General features: G+C 37.9%; 1 protein-coding gene across 2 annotated transcripts in view; it reads left to right on the top strand.

Moving 5' to 3' along the window:
- Positions 1-356: 356 nt before the first annotated feature.
- SULF2 (sulfatase 2) overlaps positions 357-22591 on the top strand; it is a 66188-nt gene continuing 43953 nt past the window's right edge. The window contains exons 1-4 of one of the 2 annotated variants that reach the window (XM_008497879.2): positions 357-562; positions 4862-5045; positions 6702-6949; positions 12484-12723. In XM_008497879.2, coding sequence (XP_008496101.1) covers positions 6775-6949; positions 12484-12723 — 415 coding nt within the window. In that variant the 5' untranslated portion in view covers positions 357-562; positions 4862-5045; positions 6702-6774. The remainder of the gene's footprint in view (positions 563-4861; positions 5046-6701; positions 6950-12483; positions 12724-22591) is intronic. The other variant, XM_030463410.1, reaches the window with a different exon arrangement.

Here is a 22591-nt window from a genome sequence, read left to right on the forward strand (position 1 = left end):
CACCCAGCAGCTCTGTGGGGAGATCAGCACTGAAGAGCCTGTCTGAGCTGGGCAAAGAGACAAGAGAATAAAATATGAGGGGCAATTAATTCACTCTCCCCACCCCTCACTGGATCGTCCCCTTTGCTTATAAAGGCTTTGTGCACCCAGCCGAAGCTCAGCGTCGGCGCCTTCCCTTTGGAAGGGGGTTGCTGCCTCTGTGCCTCCCCGGGTTGGCGCTGGGGTGCGGAGGGGGGGGGCAGAGCCCCGGGGCTGCCTCTGGACTCTGAACGAGCCGGGGGTGGTGGAACAGGTTTCCTCTCTGTGCGCCGCCGGGGCATTGCGTCAATCCAGGGAGGAGGATCCTCGAGGTAAATGAACTTTTTAAACGGGAAAAGGAGAAGAAGGGAGAGGAGGAAGAAGAGGCGGGGGCAGCACCCGCCCGAGCGCTTCCTCTCAACGCTTGTTCGGGAAACAGGCTTTCCCCGCTGCCGTGGCCGGAGGATGCGCTTCTCTCCCCCGTCGGACTCCGCGGGCGGGCTGTGGGAGCTCCGGCAAGGCACCGCTGAGCGCAGCTCCGCGGGTGAGTGAGCGGCGGCTGCGCTGCCCGCGCTGCTGCTGCAAGGGCTGTCTGCCTGGAGCCCTCCCTGCCGCTCGCCAGCCAGGGTCGGCGCGGAGCCTGGGAGCTGCTGGGCGGTGGTGCCCTCGCATCGGGGGCTCCCGGAGGCCGAGCCGGGCTGCCATAGCGGGCAGCCTGGGCGGAGGGTCTAGCGCAGCAGGCAGCAGCAGGTCTGGCCGCGCTCCTGCTGCATAGGTAACGGGCGGGGCTGGAAGTTGAGTGAGGTGTTCCGAGAAATGGGGTTTGGGGCTCAGAGAGCAGGCAGCGGCTAGCGAGTTGGGTGGGTGGGTGCTGGAGGAGAGGCGGTGCGGTCCTGCCGTGGCGATGGCTGCGCGCCCGCTGCCCCTGGCCAGCCCGTCTGATGCGGCCGGAGCTCCCCGGAGCGACACCGCCCTTCGGCCCTGGCACCGCCGGGTGGGCGCTCGGTGCCAGCCCCGTAGCTGCTAAAGCCGGAGGAGACAGCATGGTCCCGGCGGCGGTGGTTGCCGGGAGGGCCGTGTGTGTAGTCCCCCCTGGCCCGGGATGTGTCCCCTTGGTCGCTGGGGTGGCCGCGCCTTGCTGGGGCTGTGCAAGAGTTTCCAGAGCCAGTTGATGCCATAGCACTTAGCTTCCCGTTTAACATAACCGTGCTCATCCGGGTAATACACGTATCCGACTGCCTATATGTATGTGTACGCGTATATATACGCACACGCATATAGGATGATTATGTTTTCTGTACGTGGCCTCAGAAAGATTCTTCTTCCTTGATAGAATGTATCTGTGTAATGGTTAACTGGTCTCGCCTACTTTTTCTATCTGGAGCACTTTCATGCGTCCCCTTTTGGTATTTTCAGAAGGGAAAGTCTACGGTCATTACTTAATGCAAGTTAATATAATTATCCTTAAAGGCAAAGATTGTTATCTTTATTATCTTCACATATTTATAATTAATAACAGTGAAAAAATTCTTAATATCTGCAAGTATCTTTGTTGCTGGATTATCATTGCATGTGATGCAGAAAAGTGTGTTTGTTATCGTGGATTTGGGAGATCTCGATAGCAATTTAACCTATATGAGGACTAATTAGTTTTGTGTGTATTGCTGGGAAGATCTGATAGTGTCATCCATACAGTTGACAGAGAGAATAGCACAGATTCATGGAAAGCATATTGTGCTGTTTAAAACACTGTTGAAAATATCAAGTCCTAGGGAAAATTATAACTACTTTATGAGTCAGGGTGGGGGTTTTTTTGTTGTTGTTTTTTAGGGTTTTTTAAATTAAGGTACAGAATAGGGAAGGCATTCTGTAGTGCAAGTAATTTTATATGTGATAAATATTTAGGTTTGGTGTAGAGTTCACTAGCATAAGCAAAGCGAGTCAGAAGAATGCATCTGAATAGTAATTCAGTGCTCTATTAAGTGTGGAAGCTCTGTTCCTGACTTCTGAGGAAATGGTAGATGCTTGCAAATAAAGATAGTTTAACCATAGCGTGTGTAGGTAAATCAACACAACTATAATCTTTGACAGTTCAGTCCAATATAACACTGGGGCTTTGATTTTGTATTTTCTCATAAATTTTTGACTGGAGGAAAAAATTGGACAATACAAAACTATAAGAAAATACATCATGTTGTTAGATTACAGGAGTAATGCTGTTACCAGCCTTCCCCTGGGAATCTTATTCACTGCAAACAAGGTCCTACCCAGCCCACATTTCAAAATGTTTTTATCTCCGACAAACAAAATATAATGTTTTTAAATTATGGTTGACAACTTCAGTGAAAAAGGAGTTATCATAACCTAACCTGGATACATAGGAGTGACTCAAGAGTTAAAAGAACAGGAGCACTGCTGAATCCATTTAACTGGCAAAGTGGCTTTAATTGGGTTGGTTGCTAGGAAATGGATCCAGCACCATGTATTTCAATGAATTTAAACATTGGACAAATGGCACACCTAAGTCTGCTTAAATAATACACCTGGTATTGGCTCCAGACTATTCAGAGCAGGTGTGCATTGCTTTTCCCCAGACAGTTTTGCCTTATTGAGCAGTTCTGGCTTATGTGGTTTTACCCTGTTCTGGGTAGCTGCTAGGTGAGTTGAACCTGCCATACCAATTTTGTGTTTGGTGGTTTACAGTATGCTTATTTTTAAAAAAGTTAACATAAGTATAACTAGCAACAGCTTTCTGGAAGTAGGCTTTAAGCAGGATTAACATATGTATTTGATGCAAGAATTAATTTATTACATGCTTGTGCCTATTTTTTTTACAGGAAGAGCCAACTACTACTCTTGATTATATTATAATAGTTTCTTTTACTTCAGTAAAGTTGCACTTCACTACATGTGGGGCAGGACTTGTGTCTGCAAGGTTGGGAGCACCAATGCGTGTGTGTGCTAGCTTTGCACACTGTGCCTGGCTCATCTGTGAGCAGCAATGCTAATCAATAACACGTTAAAAATACCATCTGGGAGGTAGAACTGACACTGGTCATCCTTATGCATCCTGTCTGTGCTGCAGTAGAACTGACATTAATTACTGAGGGCAGTGTTAAAAAGTCTTTCCTTGTTGAAAATACTACTTGGGAACAGAACTTGGCTCTGTTCTTTTGTAAAGAGAATAACTATACCGAAGCCTGGCATCATCTCTTCAGCATTTATAATGTGACTTAGTGTAATGTTCTGCGTTGCCACACTGGAGAACTAAGTTTGGCTGTATTCTCATTCCCCATACTAGCAGGAGTTAAGAACAAGAAGAGGCAGCTGTATCTAATTCAGGCTATGAAGGGAGTCAGGGACTTGTTAAACTCAACTGTAAACTGTAGAAAATAAGACCAGCAGCCTGCTACGAGGTTTCATAGGCTTAATAAAGCTCAGCTACACGCCCCAGCTGAAGAACATTTCATAAATTTCTAAATATAACATAGGAGTGACTAGACTTGTCAAGTTCATATGAGTAATCTGGGAGAAAATAAGAGACATACCTAATTCTCATGAGAGCCACTACAGGCTAAGCATCTTTAATATTGGAGGATGGCCTGCAGAGGCACATAAAGCAGTGGGCCATATGTACCACTCAGATCAAAATGCATCATTGGAGAGGGTGCTATATTAAAAGTGAAGGCAGATTGGGGCACTGCTGTGGAGCTATTCTGGCTTTATCTATGAGTTTCAGATTAAACTTGTTGACAGAAATGGGGAAAGAACTGTTAATAGAGACTTCATGTCATATTTCTTCCCTGAAGTTCACCCAAGACCAGGGGTTAAAAAAATAAATCTGTATTTGACCACTGGCAATCCATGTAAGGCACTCAGAATGCTGTTGCTATTCTGAGAACTATTTGAAGCTGTTTTTTTGATTTTACTGCATATATTCTGTCAGTTGTGGCATGTCTGTCTTTCACGAATACACATTTCAAGAAATAGGTTATTTTCTAAAATTGCTTTAATTTTCTTACCTAGTTATTGGTATGAGTTTTGCACATAATTACATACTTTTGAGTTGGTTCCCAGCACTACTCACCCTGATAATAATAGGGACACAACACATCAGAATAGCTGAAAAATCTTAATCAAGGAGGGCGTTGAGAAAGAGATAACAGGTTTGGTAGAAGATGCCTGTGGTACTTGGCTGGAAATTCCCTCCTCCGCCCACAGTATCCTCTTAGAGATAACTAATTCTTTTCACCATAAATATACTAGTGTGGATAAAATATGTGTGGAATAGCAGTTTGTGTACATCCCCAGATGTGGTATTTTATAGATAGATAAGCAGCTCTTTGAGCTGGGGACAGCCTCTATTTTTAGATACAGTAGAACGAGAGGAGCAATAAGCTGAGCAAAAGACAGGCTAAGGGAAGAGAGGCAATGAGGTTATGAGGTCACTTCCATTAATTTTTTTTTAAAGAAGTGGGAAAAGTGGAAGGAAAACTTATATGCAGGATACATTGCAGTGAATGTAGTTATGAGCAGATACAAGAAAGAGCAGCCTCCTACATGCTGCAAGAAAAGTCAGCAAGTGTTATGTTTGATTTTGAGAAGCTATTGCCTAGCATAGAGCGGAAAAAAACCTACATTAACTTCTAGACTTCCATAAAATGTTTGTGTTTAGTGAAAACATCTGTGTTGTCAGTTTTGTTTGTTTTTAAACAGAAATACATATGGACTCATTTTTGAAGAGCAGAAACCATTCCTCTGCCTTCTCCCCTATAAACCTGGTATCCAGGAATATGTACCTGCTAAACTAATTTCTTTTTTCTTGTCTCCTCTTTTGAAACAGATCCAGGTTTGCCTTTCAGGCTGCTTTTGACTACTCTGGACAGTAGCAACATGTTGACACTGGTATGATTCTTCTCAACTGTACTGCTGCAGATGGGATGGAATGAAAAGGAATGAAAATCGATAGAACTTGTCGATATTCCTTCGGGTATAGCATGGCAAATATCTGAGCAGCAGCAGCAGAGGTACTAAAACTGTCTCTGTAAACAGGAAGTTGGGACTTTTCATTTTCTCTACCCACTGGAACAAGCAATAGGATATTCAAATAATTTTTTTGTTTCTATGAAAAAAGTTAATTTCACTGGCCTGTGAAACTCACAGGGGAGACTAGTAAGGAATAAGAATTTTTCTTTTCCTCAAAACCTTATTAGTGTACATCTTTGGAAACCAGCCTTAATAAATATTGCATCATATTATAGCTATATATCTGTTGATTTGTATGAGAATTCAATATGTATTTCCTAATAAGCAGAGAAACTGAGTATGATTTTTCAGACCCGTGGTTTTGCTATTGCACGAGAACTCTTAACTGGAGTTTATCTGAAAGAACAAATGCTGGAAGATGAAGTAACATTGTGGCTATGAAATAATATGCTGGAGGAAAAACTGTTTTCCCAAATGGCTTTAGGAACAGAATAGCCAACGTATTTCTTTAGGTAAAACACACTGTGGTAGTTTCTTTCTACTCAGGTGTTTCTGGGCTTTACAAAAAGCAGATAGTCTCTCTTGTGTCATTTTTAATTGATTTTTCACTGCATTACAAGAGATTGTTGGCACCATTCCAGGAAAAGGCAAGCAGCAAGTAGGGAATTCATCAAAAACTGACTCATTGATCACTGATCTGATGAAATAATTAGTACTTGATATTTTCAATACAGTTTCATACTGTTATTTCAACTTCTGAAAGCATGAGACAATCCCTTTATACCAAAAGACAATTGAGCAAAATTATGATTTGACAATTTCTTCAGTACACTTACTCATTTTTTTGAATTTTCTTGATGGATTATCTAAGAACATTTACTGTCTCATTAGCAGGAGCAGTGCCAGCTAGATGTGCTCTGCTTTTCAAACAAGTCAATTTTAGGGCACTGTATTTAGGATGGAGAGAAGTCATTGGCAGTGCAAAAAATCTTGGTGCATCCATTCCCAACCCATTGTGGTAATGGGCCTTCAAATGTGCTCATTAATAATAATGATATTTCAAAAAAAACCTACTTGGAAACCAACAGAAATGCTGAAGGGATATCACCCTAACATCAAAGCTGTAGTAGACTTCAAACACTATCATACCATATTTCCAAGATCTTGGCAGCTCTGATCTCTAATGAAATTTGTAAGATAAATCCATGTATATCAAGTCTTCTGTCTGAGGATCCTCTACAAATGTACAAATACGTTGTTAAGTGAGTGAATTTTATTGCAGTCTGGTTTAAAAATATGGATAGACATGAGGGTTTTTTTCTTGAACACCCATGTTTTTTATGCAGTAAACAAAAATGTCATCTCCAAATTTTCCAGAACCTTAAGGCAGAAGATTGCTTTTTATATATATCAAAGCAAAAATAAGAATTTGATACCCTGCTGAATCCTTGAACTTGCTGCCAAATCTGAGCATAGAGTGGAACTTCATTGCCTATGTTGGTAACAGCTTGTGAACTATGAATTTTTCAAGTTTCTTCTTCTAGGTGGCACTAGAAAAACATTCAGTTGCTTTGTTGTTGTTTTATTTTTTTCTTAGGAGTTAATTAAATTTTTTTTTGCTTCTTTGGACAGAACCTTGCTGTTCTTTGGGAGCAGGGAGGCTGAGGTATCAATACGGATTTCCCTTTCCCTTATAGGAGACCTGCAAACAAAAACAAAATAGAAGCCATTAACCTACCTTGCTCTGAGAGAACACTAAATCATCGCAATATGGCACAGCATAGTATTGTCCTTGGATTATTCATGATGACTGTTTTATCACTGTTGGATGGAGGTTCAGCTTTCCTGTTAAATCAGCGTCTGAAGGGAAGGTTTCAAAGAGACCGTAGAAACATCCGCCCAAACATCATCCTTGTTCTTACTGATGATCAGGATGTGGAACTTGGTAAGAAACCAACCTAAAGAGGATTTTAGATAAAAAGTATGGCACTGCTTTTCCTTGAAGCTAAATTATTGCATTCAAAATATTTCTTTTTTCCTTGTGAAAAATTAGAAGACAAAGATGCAAAAGTTTAAACCTACCTTTGTGTAGAAAATACATTCTATCTGCATGCAATTCAAGGAAAGCAGAAGCTAGTCTAAAAATATCAAACTTCCTGTTTCGGTGGAAAGATGAGATTGAGATGCCTATCTCTTTTAATCTAGATTGACACCTAAACTATGCTTCTGGCAATTGCTGGTATTACCTGGGAAGGTACGTGCCAAAACAGTAGATTTAAATTCGTGACTGACAATTGCACTATGTAATTACTCAAATTTTGTTGTGTAATTGCAGACATTAATTACGTATACAATTTTCATTTTAATTACTTAAATGTTACCTGACATAGTCATACTGCTCTTGGTATTGTCCATTTATATGTATAGTTAATTACTGACCAAAGTCACTCAGTGTGAAAAGGTTCTACTGTTATTCAACACTGTTAATTGTTGAAGAAAGGAGATGAAGATTAAATACAAACTTTGCCTAATGATTTGGAACAATGAATTTACTGACAGCTTGGGTTTTGTTCTGTTATCTGAACAAGCTTATATTTATCAAGTCTTGAATCTAGTTAGGAGAACATTTTATGTTAATAACTTTGCATTAGAAATATGTTTTACGTGAGTATAAAGCTTGGATAATCAGAAAGATGAAGCTCATGTATGTGTGATCTGGTGGTTTTTTTGACTGTTATTGCATCAAGTTTCTAGTATGGATGGGAAAAAATGGAAAACAGGCCTTGCAGATGAAACAGAACACAATAGTAAAATTCATCAACTTCTGTTAATTATACAGTTGCTCATGAAGTGGAGAAATTAATCACAGCAACATAGCAGTATTCCTACTGATGCTTCCTTTTTATCAGTATTACTGCCTGTCTGTAGTATAATAGATGCCACATTCTTCTCAGAGGTGGTGAGAGCTTATGACAATAACTTCACCAATCACAAATGTTATTCATACTGGTAGGATCAGAAAATTTTTTATCATCACTTTTTTTTGTAAATGGTTATTTGGATCACAAATAATGCAGTTTCAATAATGGATATCCAAAAGAACTTAAGTACATTATCTTGCACCCTCAGAAGGTGGTCCTTAAAAATTTATAATCTTCTGGTTTATGCTAGCCTGCTTGTTTCTGATGCAATTGTCCTAGTCCTTTGGGCAGGATATTTCTCTTCTCCGATAATCTGATGCTTTCCAATTTCAAGCATAATAGGCATATGTCCACACAAATTAGGATCTAACTAAGGAAAACCCATTTGCTGAAGCTGAGATTTGATATTCGTCATTTACCACTAATGGCTTTGTGAGACCTAATATTTATTTGAATTAATTTTTATTTTTGTCTATTGTCTGGTGAGCTGTCCAAGTTAATCAAAATTGCTATTTGTGGAGATTGTGGTTAATGCATTTAAGAAAGATGAAAACAAGATGTGAATTACAAATAAAAGCTAAGGAAAACTTGGAAGCTCTGAAAGTGTAGCAGAGAAAGCTGTGCATAACTAAGATTTCATCTGTTTCTAAGAATATTCTGCAATTGATGGTGTTAAAGCTTTCATTGTTCTTTTGTGTCTACTTTTACGGCAAAAGGAAAGACAACAGGGTCACAAGTGCTCTTAACAGCCTTTCCTTTTATTTAGTTTAAGATAGACTTAACAATGTCTCAGTAGCAGGTATAGTTTACCAGAAAGTGAATGTCCTTCAGGAAAGTAGTACCAATTTTTTGTCTTTTTTTGTTTTTTTTTTTTTTCTTTTGTCCTGATCTTAATCTCAATTTTACTTGGGAAACCAGACCTCAGACTGTATTGAAAAATGGGAAGAAGTGATGAGGGGCTGATGAAAAGGATGCAGAATCTCCAGGTCAAAGGAGAACAAGTGTAAATTGTAATGGATACAAATGGGAAAAGACAAATAAGAACACCAGGAACTACTGAAACATCCACACTCAGTTGACTGTCTAATCAAAAGACTTGTACTGACAAGCAGAGTATAAAGAGGAGGGATATAATGAGGAGAAAGAATTAATTAGAAATAAAAACTTCTTTTTCCCCATTAGAGCCATTGAAGTCTAAGTTGGTATAATGCTGATGTCCCCTGTGTGATGAACTCAGCATCTCCAGTTTAATTAGGTTTGCCTACCATATTGCTGTGGTTTAACACACCAACTTATTTTGTTATGTTATAGTTGGAGAAAGAGCCGATTATTTAGAAGATATTTCATCTGTGTCAGAGAAATCTGAATGAGACATGATGTTATGGTTCTATATTTTCCTTTAAAAAACTACAAAAGTGGCATGGAAGAGAATTTTTTTAATTATCACACATGGAGATCAGGACCTTAGAGCTTTGCTAAAATCAAATATGAGAGGGGAAAAAAGAAAACGAAGATGTTGAAAGGATCTTCAAACAGGACAAAACCAGAAGGTTTTAGGGAACAGTTAATTAACATGGGGTTCAGTTAACTCATCTGCATATGGATATCACTTCTTAAATTGTGCTTCAGAGTAAACTGTGTCACTTGAGTCTTCAAGCAAGTTCAACATCTGGAGCTCCCTAAAACTCATGTAAATTATAACCTCTGACAACAAAACATGACCAACGAGAAAGTCAATATTATTTAATAAACAACTGGTATATTTTTCTCCATTAACATTAGTCAGAATATCAACCTTATCCCCAACATTAACTGTGAAGGCACACTAGCAAAGTTATGGATATCACACAAATTTTAAGTGGAATTTCAACCTAGGTTTCGCTTCACTGTTCAGTGACCAGCTTGAATGCATTGAATTGATTAAACTTTAATATTTTCACTTTAATATTCCAATTGGTATTTTTAAAATAGCTTAGAAACTCCTCACCCAACTAATAAATCATTCTAATTTATCAGTGGCTTTAGGTAGGTAACAGAACATTTTCTGAATTAAATATTGACACTTCAAAGCATGACTGCCCTAATGAAACCCCAGGAGGTTTTCCCACTCAAAAGGTGATTTGGTGATGTTCCAGTTGGTGATAAACACATAACTAATCTTCTAATCTTGTGCCATAGAAAGATCAGTTTCAACGTTTTCCTCCCAATTCTATGTTTGTATTGGAGGCAAACTGAAGAAAATAAATTTTGGTTGGCTGACTTAATGCTGTTTAAAATATTTAAAGCTGGCCTATTTAAGATTGTACCAGAGTATGCTGGATTTTTACCTTCCACTGATCTGTCACTCTGTATTAGTTCTCAAGCTGAGGAAACAGATTAGATCATGTGTTTTTGTATTAAAGACTGATGATATATAGAACCTTGTCATTACAGCACTTTTATTAAAGGAGGTTACAGTCCCCAAGAGGAGTCTTAACATGTACTGTTATTTATGCACATATGCCTCTGTCATTTAAAGGGATTGTTAAATTGTATTTTAATATTGAGATGACAAAACATTCTTCTGCCTGTTTATGCTTGGGATAGCTCATAACACAACAGAGAGGAAGAATTCACGGTTTTCAGGCTCACATAATGTATAATTGACTGCTATAATTGTTAACTGTGTTTTTAGTGTCTTTGAGCACTAACACGTATCCCACAGTTACAGAAACAAAATATGTTGCTTTCTTCAGAAACTTCTTTTTGATATGTGAAGGTTAGCGAATTCTAAAGGGGAAGTGCAATAACCTTCCTTGTTTTTGTTGCAAAGTGATGTGACTGAGATGTGCTCTGAACTGCACAATGAACAAACATTTTTTTTTTTTAATATTCATTCAAACAAAATTATCTCAAGAAATCTAATACCATAATTTTCAGGTGAAAGTACGTACAGTACCAACTAACCTTCCTTCGTGGTGCCAGAAGGTCAAATTCTGTGTGTGGCTTATGACCATTTTCCCTCTTGGTTTTGACTCCTGATTATGTCCATATGCCCTGTATCAAATCAACATATTGTTTCAAGTTCATAATAAAATCCCTACCTAAGGAGCTTAGAAGAATTCTACACCCCTTATTGGCAGCAACAATGTATAGTTTGTGACAAATGGTTTTAGGATGCATTGATTAAAGCTAAACTATTAATCCAACTCAGCTTGGTTAGCCCCAACCTTACTCCAGCATAAACCCATAGCTTCATGTCCATGTTGCCTATTGACTTCTCCTGCTCAGAAGAAGTGAAGACTGATGATGGAAAGGTTTGCTTTCCTTTGCAAGGTCATGTTGCTGATAGGTACCAAAAGAAGTTCTTTGGAAAATGGAAATTCTTCCTAGATCAAACATACCTCACTCTGATGCAGTTTTAACCATTAGGCACCAATAGATGAGGGAAAGTAAATGTGGGGTTTTTTTCTGATTCTTCCTGTTTCTGCATGTAGGAAGAACTCTGATACAGGTTCAGATTTAGCTAACTGAATGTCTGTGGTGGTGTCTTTGTCCAGACCCTTATATTAAATAGGAAACAGAAAATCCATTTGCATGCAGCAGTGTGATTTTCAGTAAGTTTTTTACAGGAAGGCAATTTTATGTCTTACCTATTATCTCAATATATCCAACTTCCTACTAGTTAAACTTGATTGTTGATTTTTAGGTGATCATTATAAACTACATGCTGTTATCTGTCCCAAGTAGCCATCTGCAGAACCAAGCCTAAGGAAAAGAAAGAAACAAGCCTAAGGAAACTTAGAGAATTTAGGTAACAGTGTTTTCATGACGGGAATGAGTGTATCAATAGAACTCTGTGGGCAGGCTATGGAAATCATTATGAGAGCATTACTTGGTCTTTGGTTCAGTGGAAGTTGCAGAAATCGATAGCTGCTAATACCTCACACTGGGGAGAAGAGTATTCTACCTAGAGAACAACTCTAGCAGACTTAGTTTGAGCAGGTGGTTGGACTAAATTTCCAGGTGTCCCTTCCAGCCTCAGCAATTCTGCAATTACAACCCTCAGCCTGTTGCAGAAGGTTGGCACAAAAGGCAGCACATCAGGTATCTCCTGAAAGGATTAAATAATGCTCACAGAGTATGCAAACTTTGGTCAGGGTTGCTGCACAAAGTGAATTTCACCCTTGGGCCACGTTGTCTCTGTCTTATTCATGCCGGTTCTTGCCTTCAGCTACTGGAACAGTACTAGTGGCTCCAGAAAGGCTGCACAGATGGTGCAGATAGTTACAGTGGTAAATCTTGAGCTTAGAGAGAGAGAAATTAAAAAGCATTAATATCTATGTCAATAAGTTTGGGTAAAATCTTAATTTAGGACTTCGGTATTTGGTCCTTCATAAAGGAATGGGAAGAACTTCACAAGAGGGGGGAGAATAATCTCTTGGGATTTGGGTTTACTATGAGATTACAGTACCCTTGCCAGCTGTTCTTCATTCTGGTCTCTGGTGTAATACACAAATTCTTGGGTTAGCTCTTGTGACTGAAACAAGAAAATAATTTTTCTATTTTAATCATCCAGGTTCTATGCAGGTGATGAATAAAACAAGGCGGATCATGGAACATGGAGGTGCCCATTTCATCAACGCCTTTGTGACAACGCCCATGTGCTGCCCATCTCGCTCTTCTATTCTCACAGGGAAGTACGTCCACAACCACAACACTTACACTAACAATGAGAACTGTTCTTCTCCATCCTGGCAGGCTCAGCATGAAATACGTACGTTTGCAGTGTACCTCAACAACACAGGATACAGGACAGGTAAAGCTTCGTATGCAAGTTTCCTTAGACTTGTTAATAAAAGTACAGAGACTAATACATATAATACTTTAATTTGCTCTCATAATGGACAGCAGCAAAGCACAATGCCAGAGCTTCAGTCATGTGTGTAGGTTTAGCTTCATTATACATTTACTTGAGGAAATTAAAAAAAAAAAAATTAAAAAAGTGCCTGCTTGAACTGAAGGCACAGTATGTGTAGACTGTGCCCTGCAATTACCTGAAGTGCACAGAGTAGGCAAGATAGATGCTATGAGAAGAAAGTAGTTATTTGAATTTTTCATAAAGTAGATTAATCAAAATAAGAATACAAGAGAAAGGACTGCTGCTTCTGTGCTTTGGGGCATAGCAGTCAGCTAGATTGGTTTCTCTAGACAAATCCATATCCAGAAAGGTGTTTAGGATAAGTAATGACTGAGGAATAATCAACAAGATCAATTTGTTTTCCTGAGAAACAATTTCCTAATGAACAAATATGCTCTAAAAAAAGATTTCAGAATATGTAGCGTGTTTCATACCTGTTTTCTTCTTCCATTTTCCAGACATGAGATTTAGTGCCTTGCCTTTACAGTAGTTTTGTCACTTTTCTTGCTGATGTCTTTTGTTGTGATGAGGAACAGGCATAAACTGGTTCTATTTGTCTTACTCATAGTATATATAATATAGAATCGTAGTGTAGTTATTATTAACAGCACAATTTTTTTTTTAATTTATAGTATCTGAGGCTTCTAGAAATTCGAATGAATCTTGAATAATAGCTGTAATAAGATCACTATTTTCAAACTATTAATGTGGTTTTTACATGTTAATGCTACAAAGTCTTGGTCTTAAAAAGGTAATTTCCCTGTTTTGTTTTTCTAAAATAAACACTTCAAGAAGGAAAAAAAAAAAAAAGGGAAATGCACATGCCTTATTAACTGGATGCTGTTTCCCTGTCCTGGCACTAATAACAATGATCATATGAACAACACTCCAAGGTTAATGTTTTATTTTTCATAGATTCTATGTTTTCTATTTACTCATGTTCATCTAGTGTAATAATTTTTATATATAATGACTATATTTCAAGCACCTGAAATTTCTACTAGCTTGCGTAGCTATGCAACTGTCCTGCTATTAATTTGTCTTATTTTTACATTAAATCAATATTTAAATTTAGACCCAAGATCTTTTGACTCTGTATTATGTTTTCAGTCTACCTCTCTTGATTTGCAAAATAAATTTATTGTAACACACAGCAATGATACTTTACAAGTACAAAGCAATCTTCAGCTGTAAATGAGATCCTCAGTCATGAAGTTAAATGTGGTATGTTCTATACAAATTTAAATGGAAATTGCCATTGTTGGAAGCTGGTGTTCATTTCTGATCTCCAGTTAAAGTCTTAAGTCATTCACTGTGAAGGCTGTCTGCAGTAAGAAGGTATTTTTTACCTTTTTTTTTTTTTTCCAAAGATCTGACCATATTTTCATGCTTTAGAAACAGCAGAAGGCTGTACCTCAGAACCTTGTTCACTTAACTTCTCAGGTTTCAAAAGTAACGTGCTAAGGAGAGTTATTTTAGAGATACTGGATGCAGTTTCTCTGAAACAGGAGGCCTGACTGCAATAAACAGAGTAAGGTCAGAAAGCACCAGAGTTCATTTGTAGTGGTTTTTTCAATTATTTGTTTGAGGTCCATGGGAGCACTGATTTGAGGTCATGAAGGATTAAAGCCTTTTGAGGCTTGTTTTTATATTTAACACCCTTGATGTGAGAATACTGTTATTTTGGAAAGGGGCTTGTTTTTTTTCTCAACTCACAAACCAGGCTTTCTTCCCATGGTATTCTCTCTTCTCTTTCATGAAAACTAGAAGGAAGAAATTTTACTCCTATTCCAATTAACCTTCCTTCTGTTTCTCTTTTCTGTCACTCTTTTCGCATCGCCTTGCCCTCTTCTCTATTTTTTGTAAGCTCCCTGTGTTTTGTTCTATTGCAAAAGATGGTTCCTCTGGGGACCATTCTTTCTGCACTGTAGTAGTTTTCCCTGTGGCAGTGGCATTTGTGGTGTGCATCTCTGCAGACATGTGCTCCTGCTGACACCTTTGGGAAACATGCTGGTGCCATGCAGGTAGGAGGGAGCTGTGTGACAACAGATTTCTTTTGAACAAGTCTTAAGTAAAAATATGAGAAGAGATTAAAAAGATATGATTTTCCTATAACTGCTTCTCAGTTTCAGCCTTGGTTGTCAGTTTTATATTTTTCAGCTTTGGTACTTTAAAAAGTTTGACTAACTTTGTTAGGCAGCAGACTTGGTAGAATGAAGATGAAAGGAAGAGGGTGAGCTCAAAGGAAGATTTTGTCTTTGACTTTTAACAGTCAGGATTCTGACCATCCTGCATAGAGCTCACTGTCACTTCATTTGGATTAGTTAAAGATGATGCCAGTTCAGAGGATGTTTTCCTTCTACACTGGAAGCCATTGAAGCAGTAGATGTTACAAATATGTTTTCCTCTGCATTAACCTGTCTCACAGTCTAAAAAATGCCACTGTCGTGAATGATGACTGAAAGGCTGTTGTTGTTACCCAGCTATTGAGTTCCCAATCTCAGTATATTAATCAGCCTGATTTTGAAGAGCTTCTCACACCATCCTGTTGCATATTGTGGGAAATTAGACAAGGACAAATTATGTAAACAGACCAAGTCAACTGATGAATTAATCTTTAGAAAAGTCAGTGTAAGCAACATCTGAATCATCACTAGCTTAAAACAGTGGATGCCAATACTGCAACTTGAAGAAGGAGATTATTAGAATGGAAAAGAAACAAAGAGATCCTGTGACAAACATTTCTGAATGTCAGTGTCTTCCTCTGCCAAAGGTTCCTGTGTAAACATTTACAGAAAAAAAAAGAGAGGTTTTGTTTTCTGTGAACATACACATCTCTTTCTGTGAGACAGCTTTTAAAATGCACAATGCGTTGTTGCATTCTTGGGTCCTGCAGCAACAAATACCAAGTTGCTTCATTGGAATACAGATTTAAACTTTCCCTTAGACATTACTTAATGAGAAAAGCTTCTCTTTTCCATTTGCCCAAGTGTCTGAATGATTAGGTCTTAAAATTGGTGACTGATTCCAGCATATTTTGTCAGCCTTATCTGCAGTCAGGAAATGAAGACATGTTTATCTTAATAAATTCAACAGAACTAGGGATGGTGGGCCAAAGACAGCCTGGCAGAAGGACACTTTTACTTCAGTTAATTCTTCTGAGAGTTCTGTTAATTTATATTAGGGCTTAATATGGCTTAGTATGTAGCAAATGTAGTACACATTTTGGCTAATTTACCAAAATTGAGCAGTACCCTATAGTATGGCTAAACCTATTCAGTTAAATGAACCTATTAACAAAGTAAAAAATACCTCCTGTGTGGTAATATATCAGTATTTCACCCTGCTAAGTCCATACTTGAATTATGCAAAGAATTAAAAATAGCCATTTTGTCCCAGACGTCTATTTTGAACCTAGAGAGAAGTCATTGTAGGAGGTCCATCTCTGCCATTATACAAGATTTCTTGGGAATAAAAGTAATAATCAGTCTTTGCACTTTCACAGGGCTCTACAATAATTAACTAATGAATTCATTAAAATTCAGTTACAATCTTTCATTTCCTGCCATTAATATTAGACTAAGAAGATACAGTGGCTGACTGCATTCAAATAATTATTTTTCCACTTCACTGTCTGAGCCTTTGACATTTTTAAGTGATTTTAACGTTAAATTGTAAGAAAGAGGGGGAAGGCTACTGGTAAATGTTTATTAAAAGAGAAATGAACCAAAAAAAGATGTGATCAGATTTTAATATCTAGATATATGCTGGGATAAAAAAAATCTCACATTATCAGTTCGTGCTGTAGAATTTGGTCCTCACAATAGTTGCCAGTTGTAATTTTTATATTACAGAAATGCTTAAAAACTTAAGTTGATCTCTGAATAATTGGTGACATCGAGGGTCAAATGGGTAGTACTTCACAACTAGTGAAGTACTTTTTACAAGGTCACATGCAAGGGAAGAGCAACATTAAGGCCAGATGCAAGTTTTGCTCCGCACTCTAGTGTTCAAGCCATTGTGCCATGCTGCACTTCTCTGTTGGGTTACATCCATATAAAGAAAACATTATGAAGTCAGAGTAGCATCCTACATGTGTGGCAGGCAGCTTTTGCAATTAATGAAGGGCTGAAGGCTGTTTTAAAAGTAATAAGTTATTTGAGATCCAGACTTAATCATAATAATCACTTCTAATAATTAGGAATAATGCAAGTGTTAGGATATTCAACCCCAAGACATCTGAGTGACTTTTCAAAACTGGATATCAGGTTTCTAAATTATTTATTTTGAAAGTAAATTAGTTTCCTTAGATATTTTTCTCTGTATAAAAGTATTAGCTCAAGGTGTGTCAAATTATATCTGTTAGGTGGTTTGGGGCCATTAGACTTGAAAATGGAGTGAAAGAAAGATTCAGCATGGTGGTTATATCATGATAGCTATAACTGCGTAAGGAAACCAAGGATCTATGCTACAAAGAATGTTAGAGTTCTGATATATGGCTCAAATCCACTGACTCTGTCCATGTTACTGCTGCTGGCAGACCTGGTCCATGGCAGTCGGTGAATTATTGACATGGAATATCCTGCAAATATTCTTGGGAATGACATTTTCAAACAAAAGACAGTTCTGGATTTCTGTCCTCATGTGTGAAAGGCACTTTTCTTTTTTTTCCACAACTGGAAAAAGATACATGCACGTTTTTGTCTCCTCTGTTTCTATGAACTGAGTTCTAAGCATCAGTAGTTTCACTTTAAACATTTTATAAAGTTTGATAACTTGAAATGAGAATACATTAAGTAGAGCTGTGGTCTCCTGGGGATTTTGCAGAGTTTGTGTAGAAGTTAAACTTAGCTGTATAGCTACTGTTTCATCATCTGTCTTCTGCATATATGTTACTTAATGCATGCTTTAACTAAACTGAAGAGAGGATATATGCACTTCTGTGAATAGCTGAGTAAAATCCAGAATAGATCCTTCAGTCTAGTAAAACTTTGGCAGAAGTCTGAGATGAATACACCCACAATTATAGAAATAAAGCAACATCATTGACTCCCTTATTTCCAGACCCACTTTGTTTCCTTCTTATCCTCTCTCATTTCTTCCCCGAAATCTGTCTGGTTTCAACATGAAATGTAGACTGTAAGAAACATCTAGTCTTTTTCACTTCTACTATAATGCACTCTACTGACAGGATGCCAATTCTAGCATTTAAATTGTTGATTTATCATTTCAAGCAAGAAGTAATTCATAGCTTGATATTTCTTTGGAAATGGGATTACCATTTCACAGCATTCAAAACAGCTAAAAGCTAAACAGAATGTTTTCACATTAAGATTTTTTTTTTAAAAATCTGTGTTAGTTTAGTCTTTTTAGTATAAAAGTACTTATAAAGTGAAAGAATCTGACTATTTTTAATCTTCCAGTGAGATTTGTGTTCAGTTATTAGGTAGCTTAAAATGGATTGCCCCAAAATGGAAAGAAGTTCCTTCCTTCTCACTCCAATTTAAGATATTTTGTTTATCTAGCTAGAAATTTAAGCCATATGGTATCTTCTTGCATTGCTTTTTTTCTTTTCTAGAATACTGGGTTTTTTCCAGAAGTCTTTCAAAATCATCAAATTTAATCTAATAATCTAATTTACTGAATACAGTTTTCCTAGGATGTTTTCCTCTATGCCTGAAGGTGTGAGGGGTCTGTGTAATCCATATGGTTGTATAGTTGCCCTGTACAACAGCCCCATACGTAGTGTAGTGGGCACTGGAAAAGCTTAGTGATACAAGCATTTAAAGGAGTACCAATAAGCTTTATACTATCTTGTAATAAAGTGTATAGGACAACAATGATTGTTTCAAAGACTCACCAGTACCTACAGTATGAACTTTGCAGATGGATTCTAATTCCAGGTTCTGGAAAATTAGTTTGAATTTCTTTGAATTGGAACATCCTCATGTCTTGTTGTATGCTTTAGTAGCGTAAGACCTGTGTGCACCTTCCAAGTTAGTGATAATACCACTTCCCACCCCTCTGACTATTTTTTGCACAGGAGGACTATATATATTTTTGAGATGGATGTTTTTAAAGACTTTAAGAATTGACTGGTTATTTTTTTTCCCAAGTCGAATCTATTGTTTTTCAAAAGCTGAAGGTAAATGTGTAGATAAACCAGTGCAGAACCTAGATTTCCTCTGTTTCCATGACTCACTTTTGAAGGAAATTCTGTGGTTATATTGTACCATGATGGGACTCTTCTCCTAATTGGATTTAGTAAGACTTTATTGGTTTTATTTATGAACTAATACTTTTAGTAGTGTTGTTCCAAGTTTATTGCTAGGTGGAAGGAAACAACTTTGTTAAAATAAAGCAAATATTTCTCCTTGCAGAGGATATCTCAGTAGTTCCCTGAAACTTGGCAGTTGTGCTTTCTTCAAATCCTGCAGATAAAATGGCTCTAAATGAAAATATCTTGAACTTGGCCCAAGTAGCATGGTGCAGACTTTGGTATTTTAGTAAATATTCAGCATTAAATTAGACAAGCTTTTGTTTATTATTAAAAAAAAGATCTGACCATCCATTGTTGGGGAGGTTTTTGGGTTTTATGCATGGAGTAGGAAATATTGCATGTGATGAAAGAAGGATAAATCTGAAGGTTAGGATTGTTCTGTGACTGTGATACAGTAAAGAGGAGAGTGATAAATTTTTAATAAAATATCTCAGTGTTGTGGTGGGTTTTATGCTGGGATATGTTTTGTGGAAAATATGAACAGTCAGGTTTGACCACAAAGGAGTGTGAGCAGACTGAGTAGTGATAGTGAGCTGTGTTGTGGTGTAGTGCTCTAAACCACACAGCCAGAACTCCTGCCATCTCCTGTGCTGCCTGGGGTAGGAAGTGCTGCTGGTGTTACACACTAAGTCATCTGGTCATGAACTGTGATCATATGAAGATTGCCATTTCTAGATATTTTTTATCCTTTAACTTTCAGAGGGTGTGTGTGAGAGGGATGTTCAGAAAGATATTTTTGCTTACAATGCTAGTTCTGTTTCAGCTTTTGTAAGCAGTGCCATAGGCGTTACTGAAAGAGGTCTTTGGTCCAAATACTTTGGAAATTTGCTCACCTGAGAAGGACAAGCAAGACTTGGCTCACCACCAGCATTCTTCTGTTTGATTCCTTGATGACCATTTCAAAATACTTGGTTTGAGCCCTTTTGTTTTAGTTGGCTTCATCTGTTCCCCTTCAGCCAATTCCCCTGATTCATTAAATAGATCTTGGCACTGATCCTTGGCCACAACTGAGGAATGTGCAGTGCAAATTCAGGAAGAGGAACAAAGGTGTCATAAAGATTACTGTTATGCCTTTGTCCTGCTAGATATCAGATTAGTCCCCTGGCATAACAAGGAAGCCTGTAGGCTATTCTAACTACAGTAGTTCCCAGTCACTGTACAACATGATTTTTACAACTATGATGTTTCATTAATTGTAAGGCTAGTTTTTATTCCAATTACAGGGAAGAGCTGAGCTCTTGCTTTGGCACTACTTACTCTTTTTATGTCCCTGCAATGGTGGATGGAGCATGTGATCTTTAAGAAAATTTTGTGCTATCAGTGCTAGAGAAAAATTGGGTCATCATGTGCAATAGTCTGAAATAAAATGTGTGCATAAACTTCTCTCCTTAGTCAAACTGCTTAAATACTCCAATGAATTAACCCTTCCAAGGACAGTTGCAGACCTGCCAAAAAAACTCAAACAAACCAGGAGATAGCAAAGAAGTACTTGGAGCTCAGTCTTCCTTAGCATCCTGAAACTGATGCATGGTATCCAAGAACAAAATAGGGTCTCAATCCCCTACTTTTCTCCTTTTAAATACTCTAGCATTTATATACAGTATGCTGCATATTTTATGCAACCCATTAGATTTGCTGCAGTTACTTGGGTATTAATATTAAAGCCATATCATCTAATCTTAGCAGTAGTGTCACATTTCCTGTTGCCGATAAAAATGCCAGAAGGGACCATTTTGTTCAGATGAACTCAGCACTTAGGAGTTTACTGATCATTAGAAAATCTAGTCTGTTATTTTGATATATAAAGAGAGCTGATGCCCCTAGAAAATCTTTCCCGGGGAATCAAAATAATAATATTTAATTATAGGATTTTATCTTGGAACCCCCATACTTCTGCTGTAAATCCATTAATTTCACTGGGTTTATTCCATTGTACATCATCAGTATAAGAGTATATTTGACCATCATGTGAGTGCAGAGCTGGCTTGACCTTTGAGCTTACTGCTTGTTGCATGCATACTTAACCATGTGAAGAGTGCTTTCTCATCTACTTTCCTCTGATTGTCTCTTAGAGGACAAAAAGTACTGAAAGTAATTTTTGCTAGATACGTAGCAGAAATAAGATCAGAAATGTCCTTCCCTCCCTCAAATCAAAACTAGGAGATTGTGTAAATTAACTGATTTTTCAGCTTTGAGCTTGGTAAAACTAGTGTCATATACAGAATTGAAAGATTTTAGAGGAGTAAACAAATTCCTATAAATAACTAAGACTGGAAGCTCAAAACCTAAGTTAATACCTGTAAAGCTGAATGTTGGAATATGACATAAAAATAGTGCTTTAAATACATCTTTGAAGTATTTAATGCACAACATTAATGTTTAAATGTGGAGTGTTAATAGCCTAAAACCTGAGTTTAACTTCACAGTCATGGTGGTAAGTGCAATTTAATGGGTAGATGTGGCTAAGTAGCATCAAAGGTATGAAGAGAAGACTCTGGGGGAGGGATGTGTTGTATTAATACTGAACTAACTGTCCAGGAGTTAAAAGCTGAATTTTTTTTTTTTTTCAACTTCAGGTTTTATTATGAGAGCATGACTATTTATGAATACATTCCTAAATTCCAAAATACCAGAATCATGTATATTCAGCTGAAGATGGGCCTCATCTGTCTGTTAGTCCGTCACAGAAACACAGGGTGATTCAGTCAGGACATCTCTTTTCTACCACCTGCTCAAAGCCTGCACCAGGCTGTGCTGCTGAGAGCTTATCCAGTTGTCTTAGAAAAAAAATAGGGAAAAAAAACAACCAAAGGAATTGAACAGTCTTTCTAAGCAACTTGTTTCACTCTTTGAATCTTCTCTTTGTGAAAAAGCTTTTCTTTATATCCAGGCTGAACCTCACTTGTTTCAATCTCTGCCTGTTCTTTCTAGTCCTCCCACCTTGCATCACCACAAAGAGCCTGGCTTTGGCTTCTCAATTATCTCCTCACAGGTGAAAAGGTTATTAGGGCCCCCTGAAGTCAGGCTAACGTTGCTCTTTGGAGTGTTTTTCCAGTGCATAGCCAGACTTGCCTTTATGTATAGCAAGAGCTTTATCTTTCACTGCTTCTCAACAGAATGTAACTTATCACTGTCAGGAAGTTATTACCAGTACTCCCCTCATGCATTCCTTTCTTGATTTCCTCCTTATTTTATTGAAAATGAACATTAACACTTTGATCATACTCTAAACTGGTCTTCACTGGAATGGATAAGTTATCTTGGCCACTAGTTAACAAAACTGGCTCTGAACAAGTGACTGCTCAGAATCAGAGCTGCCAAATCAAGGAAACCAACTGAAAGTCTGAAATTCAATGTCTAAAGCTGAACTAGCATTTTTACAGTGGTGAATCCCTATTGACTTCTACTGCATTCCTGTTTCTAGTTTGAGAACTGCAAAAGATCTGTTATATCCAACTTTCAGTATTGCACAGTCAGTATGGGATA

The sequence above is a fragment of the Calypte anna genome, chromosome 20 (genome assembly GCF_003957555.1).
Source record: "Calypte anna isolate BGI_N300 chromosome 20, bCalAnn1_v1.p, whole genome shotgun sequence".
NCBI lineage: Eukaryota > Metazoa > Chordata > Aves > Apodiformes > Trochilidae > Calypte > Calypte anna.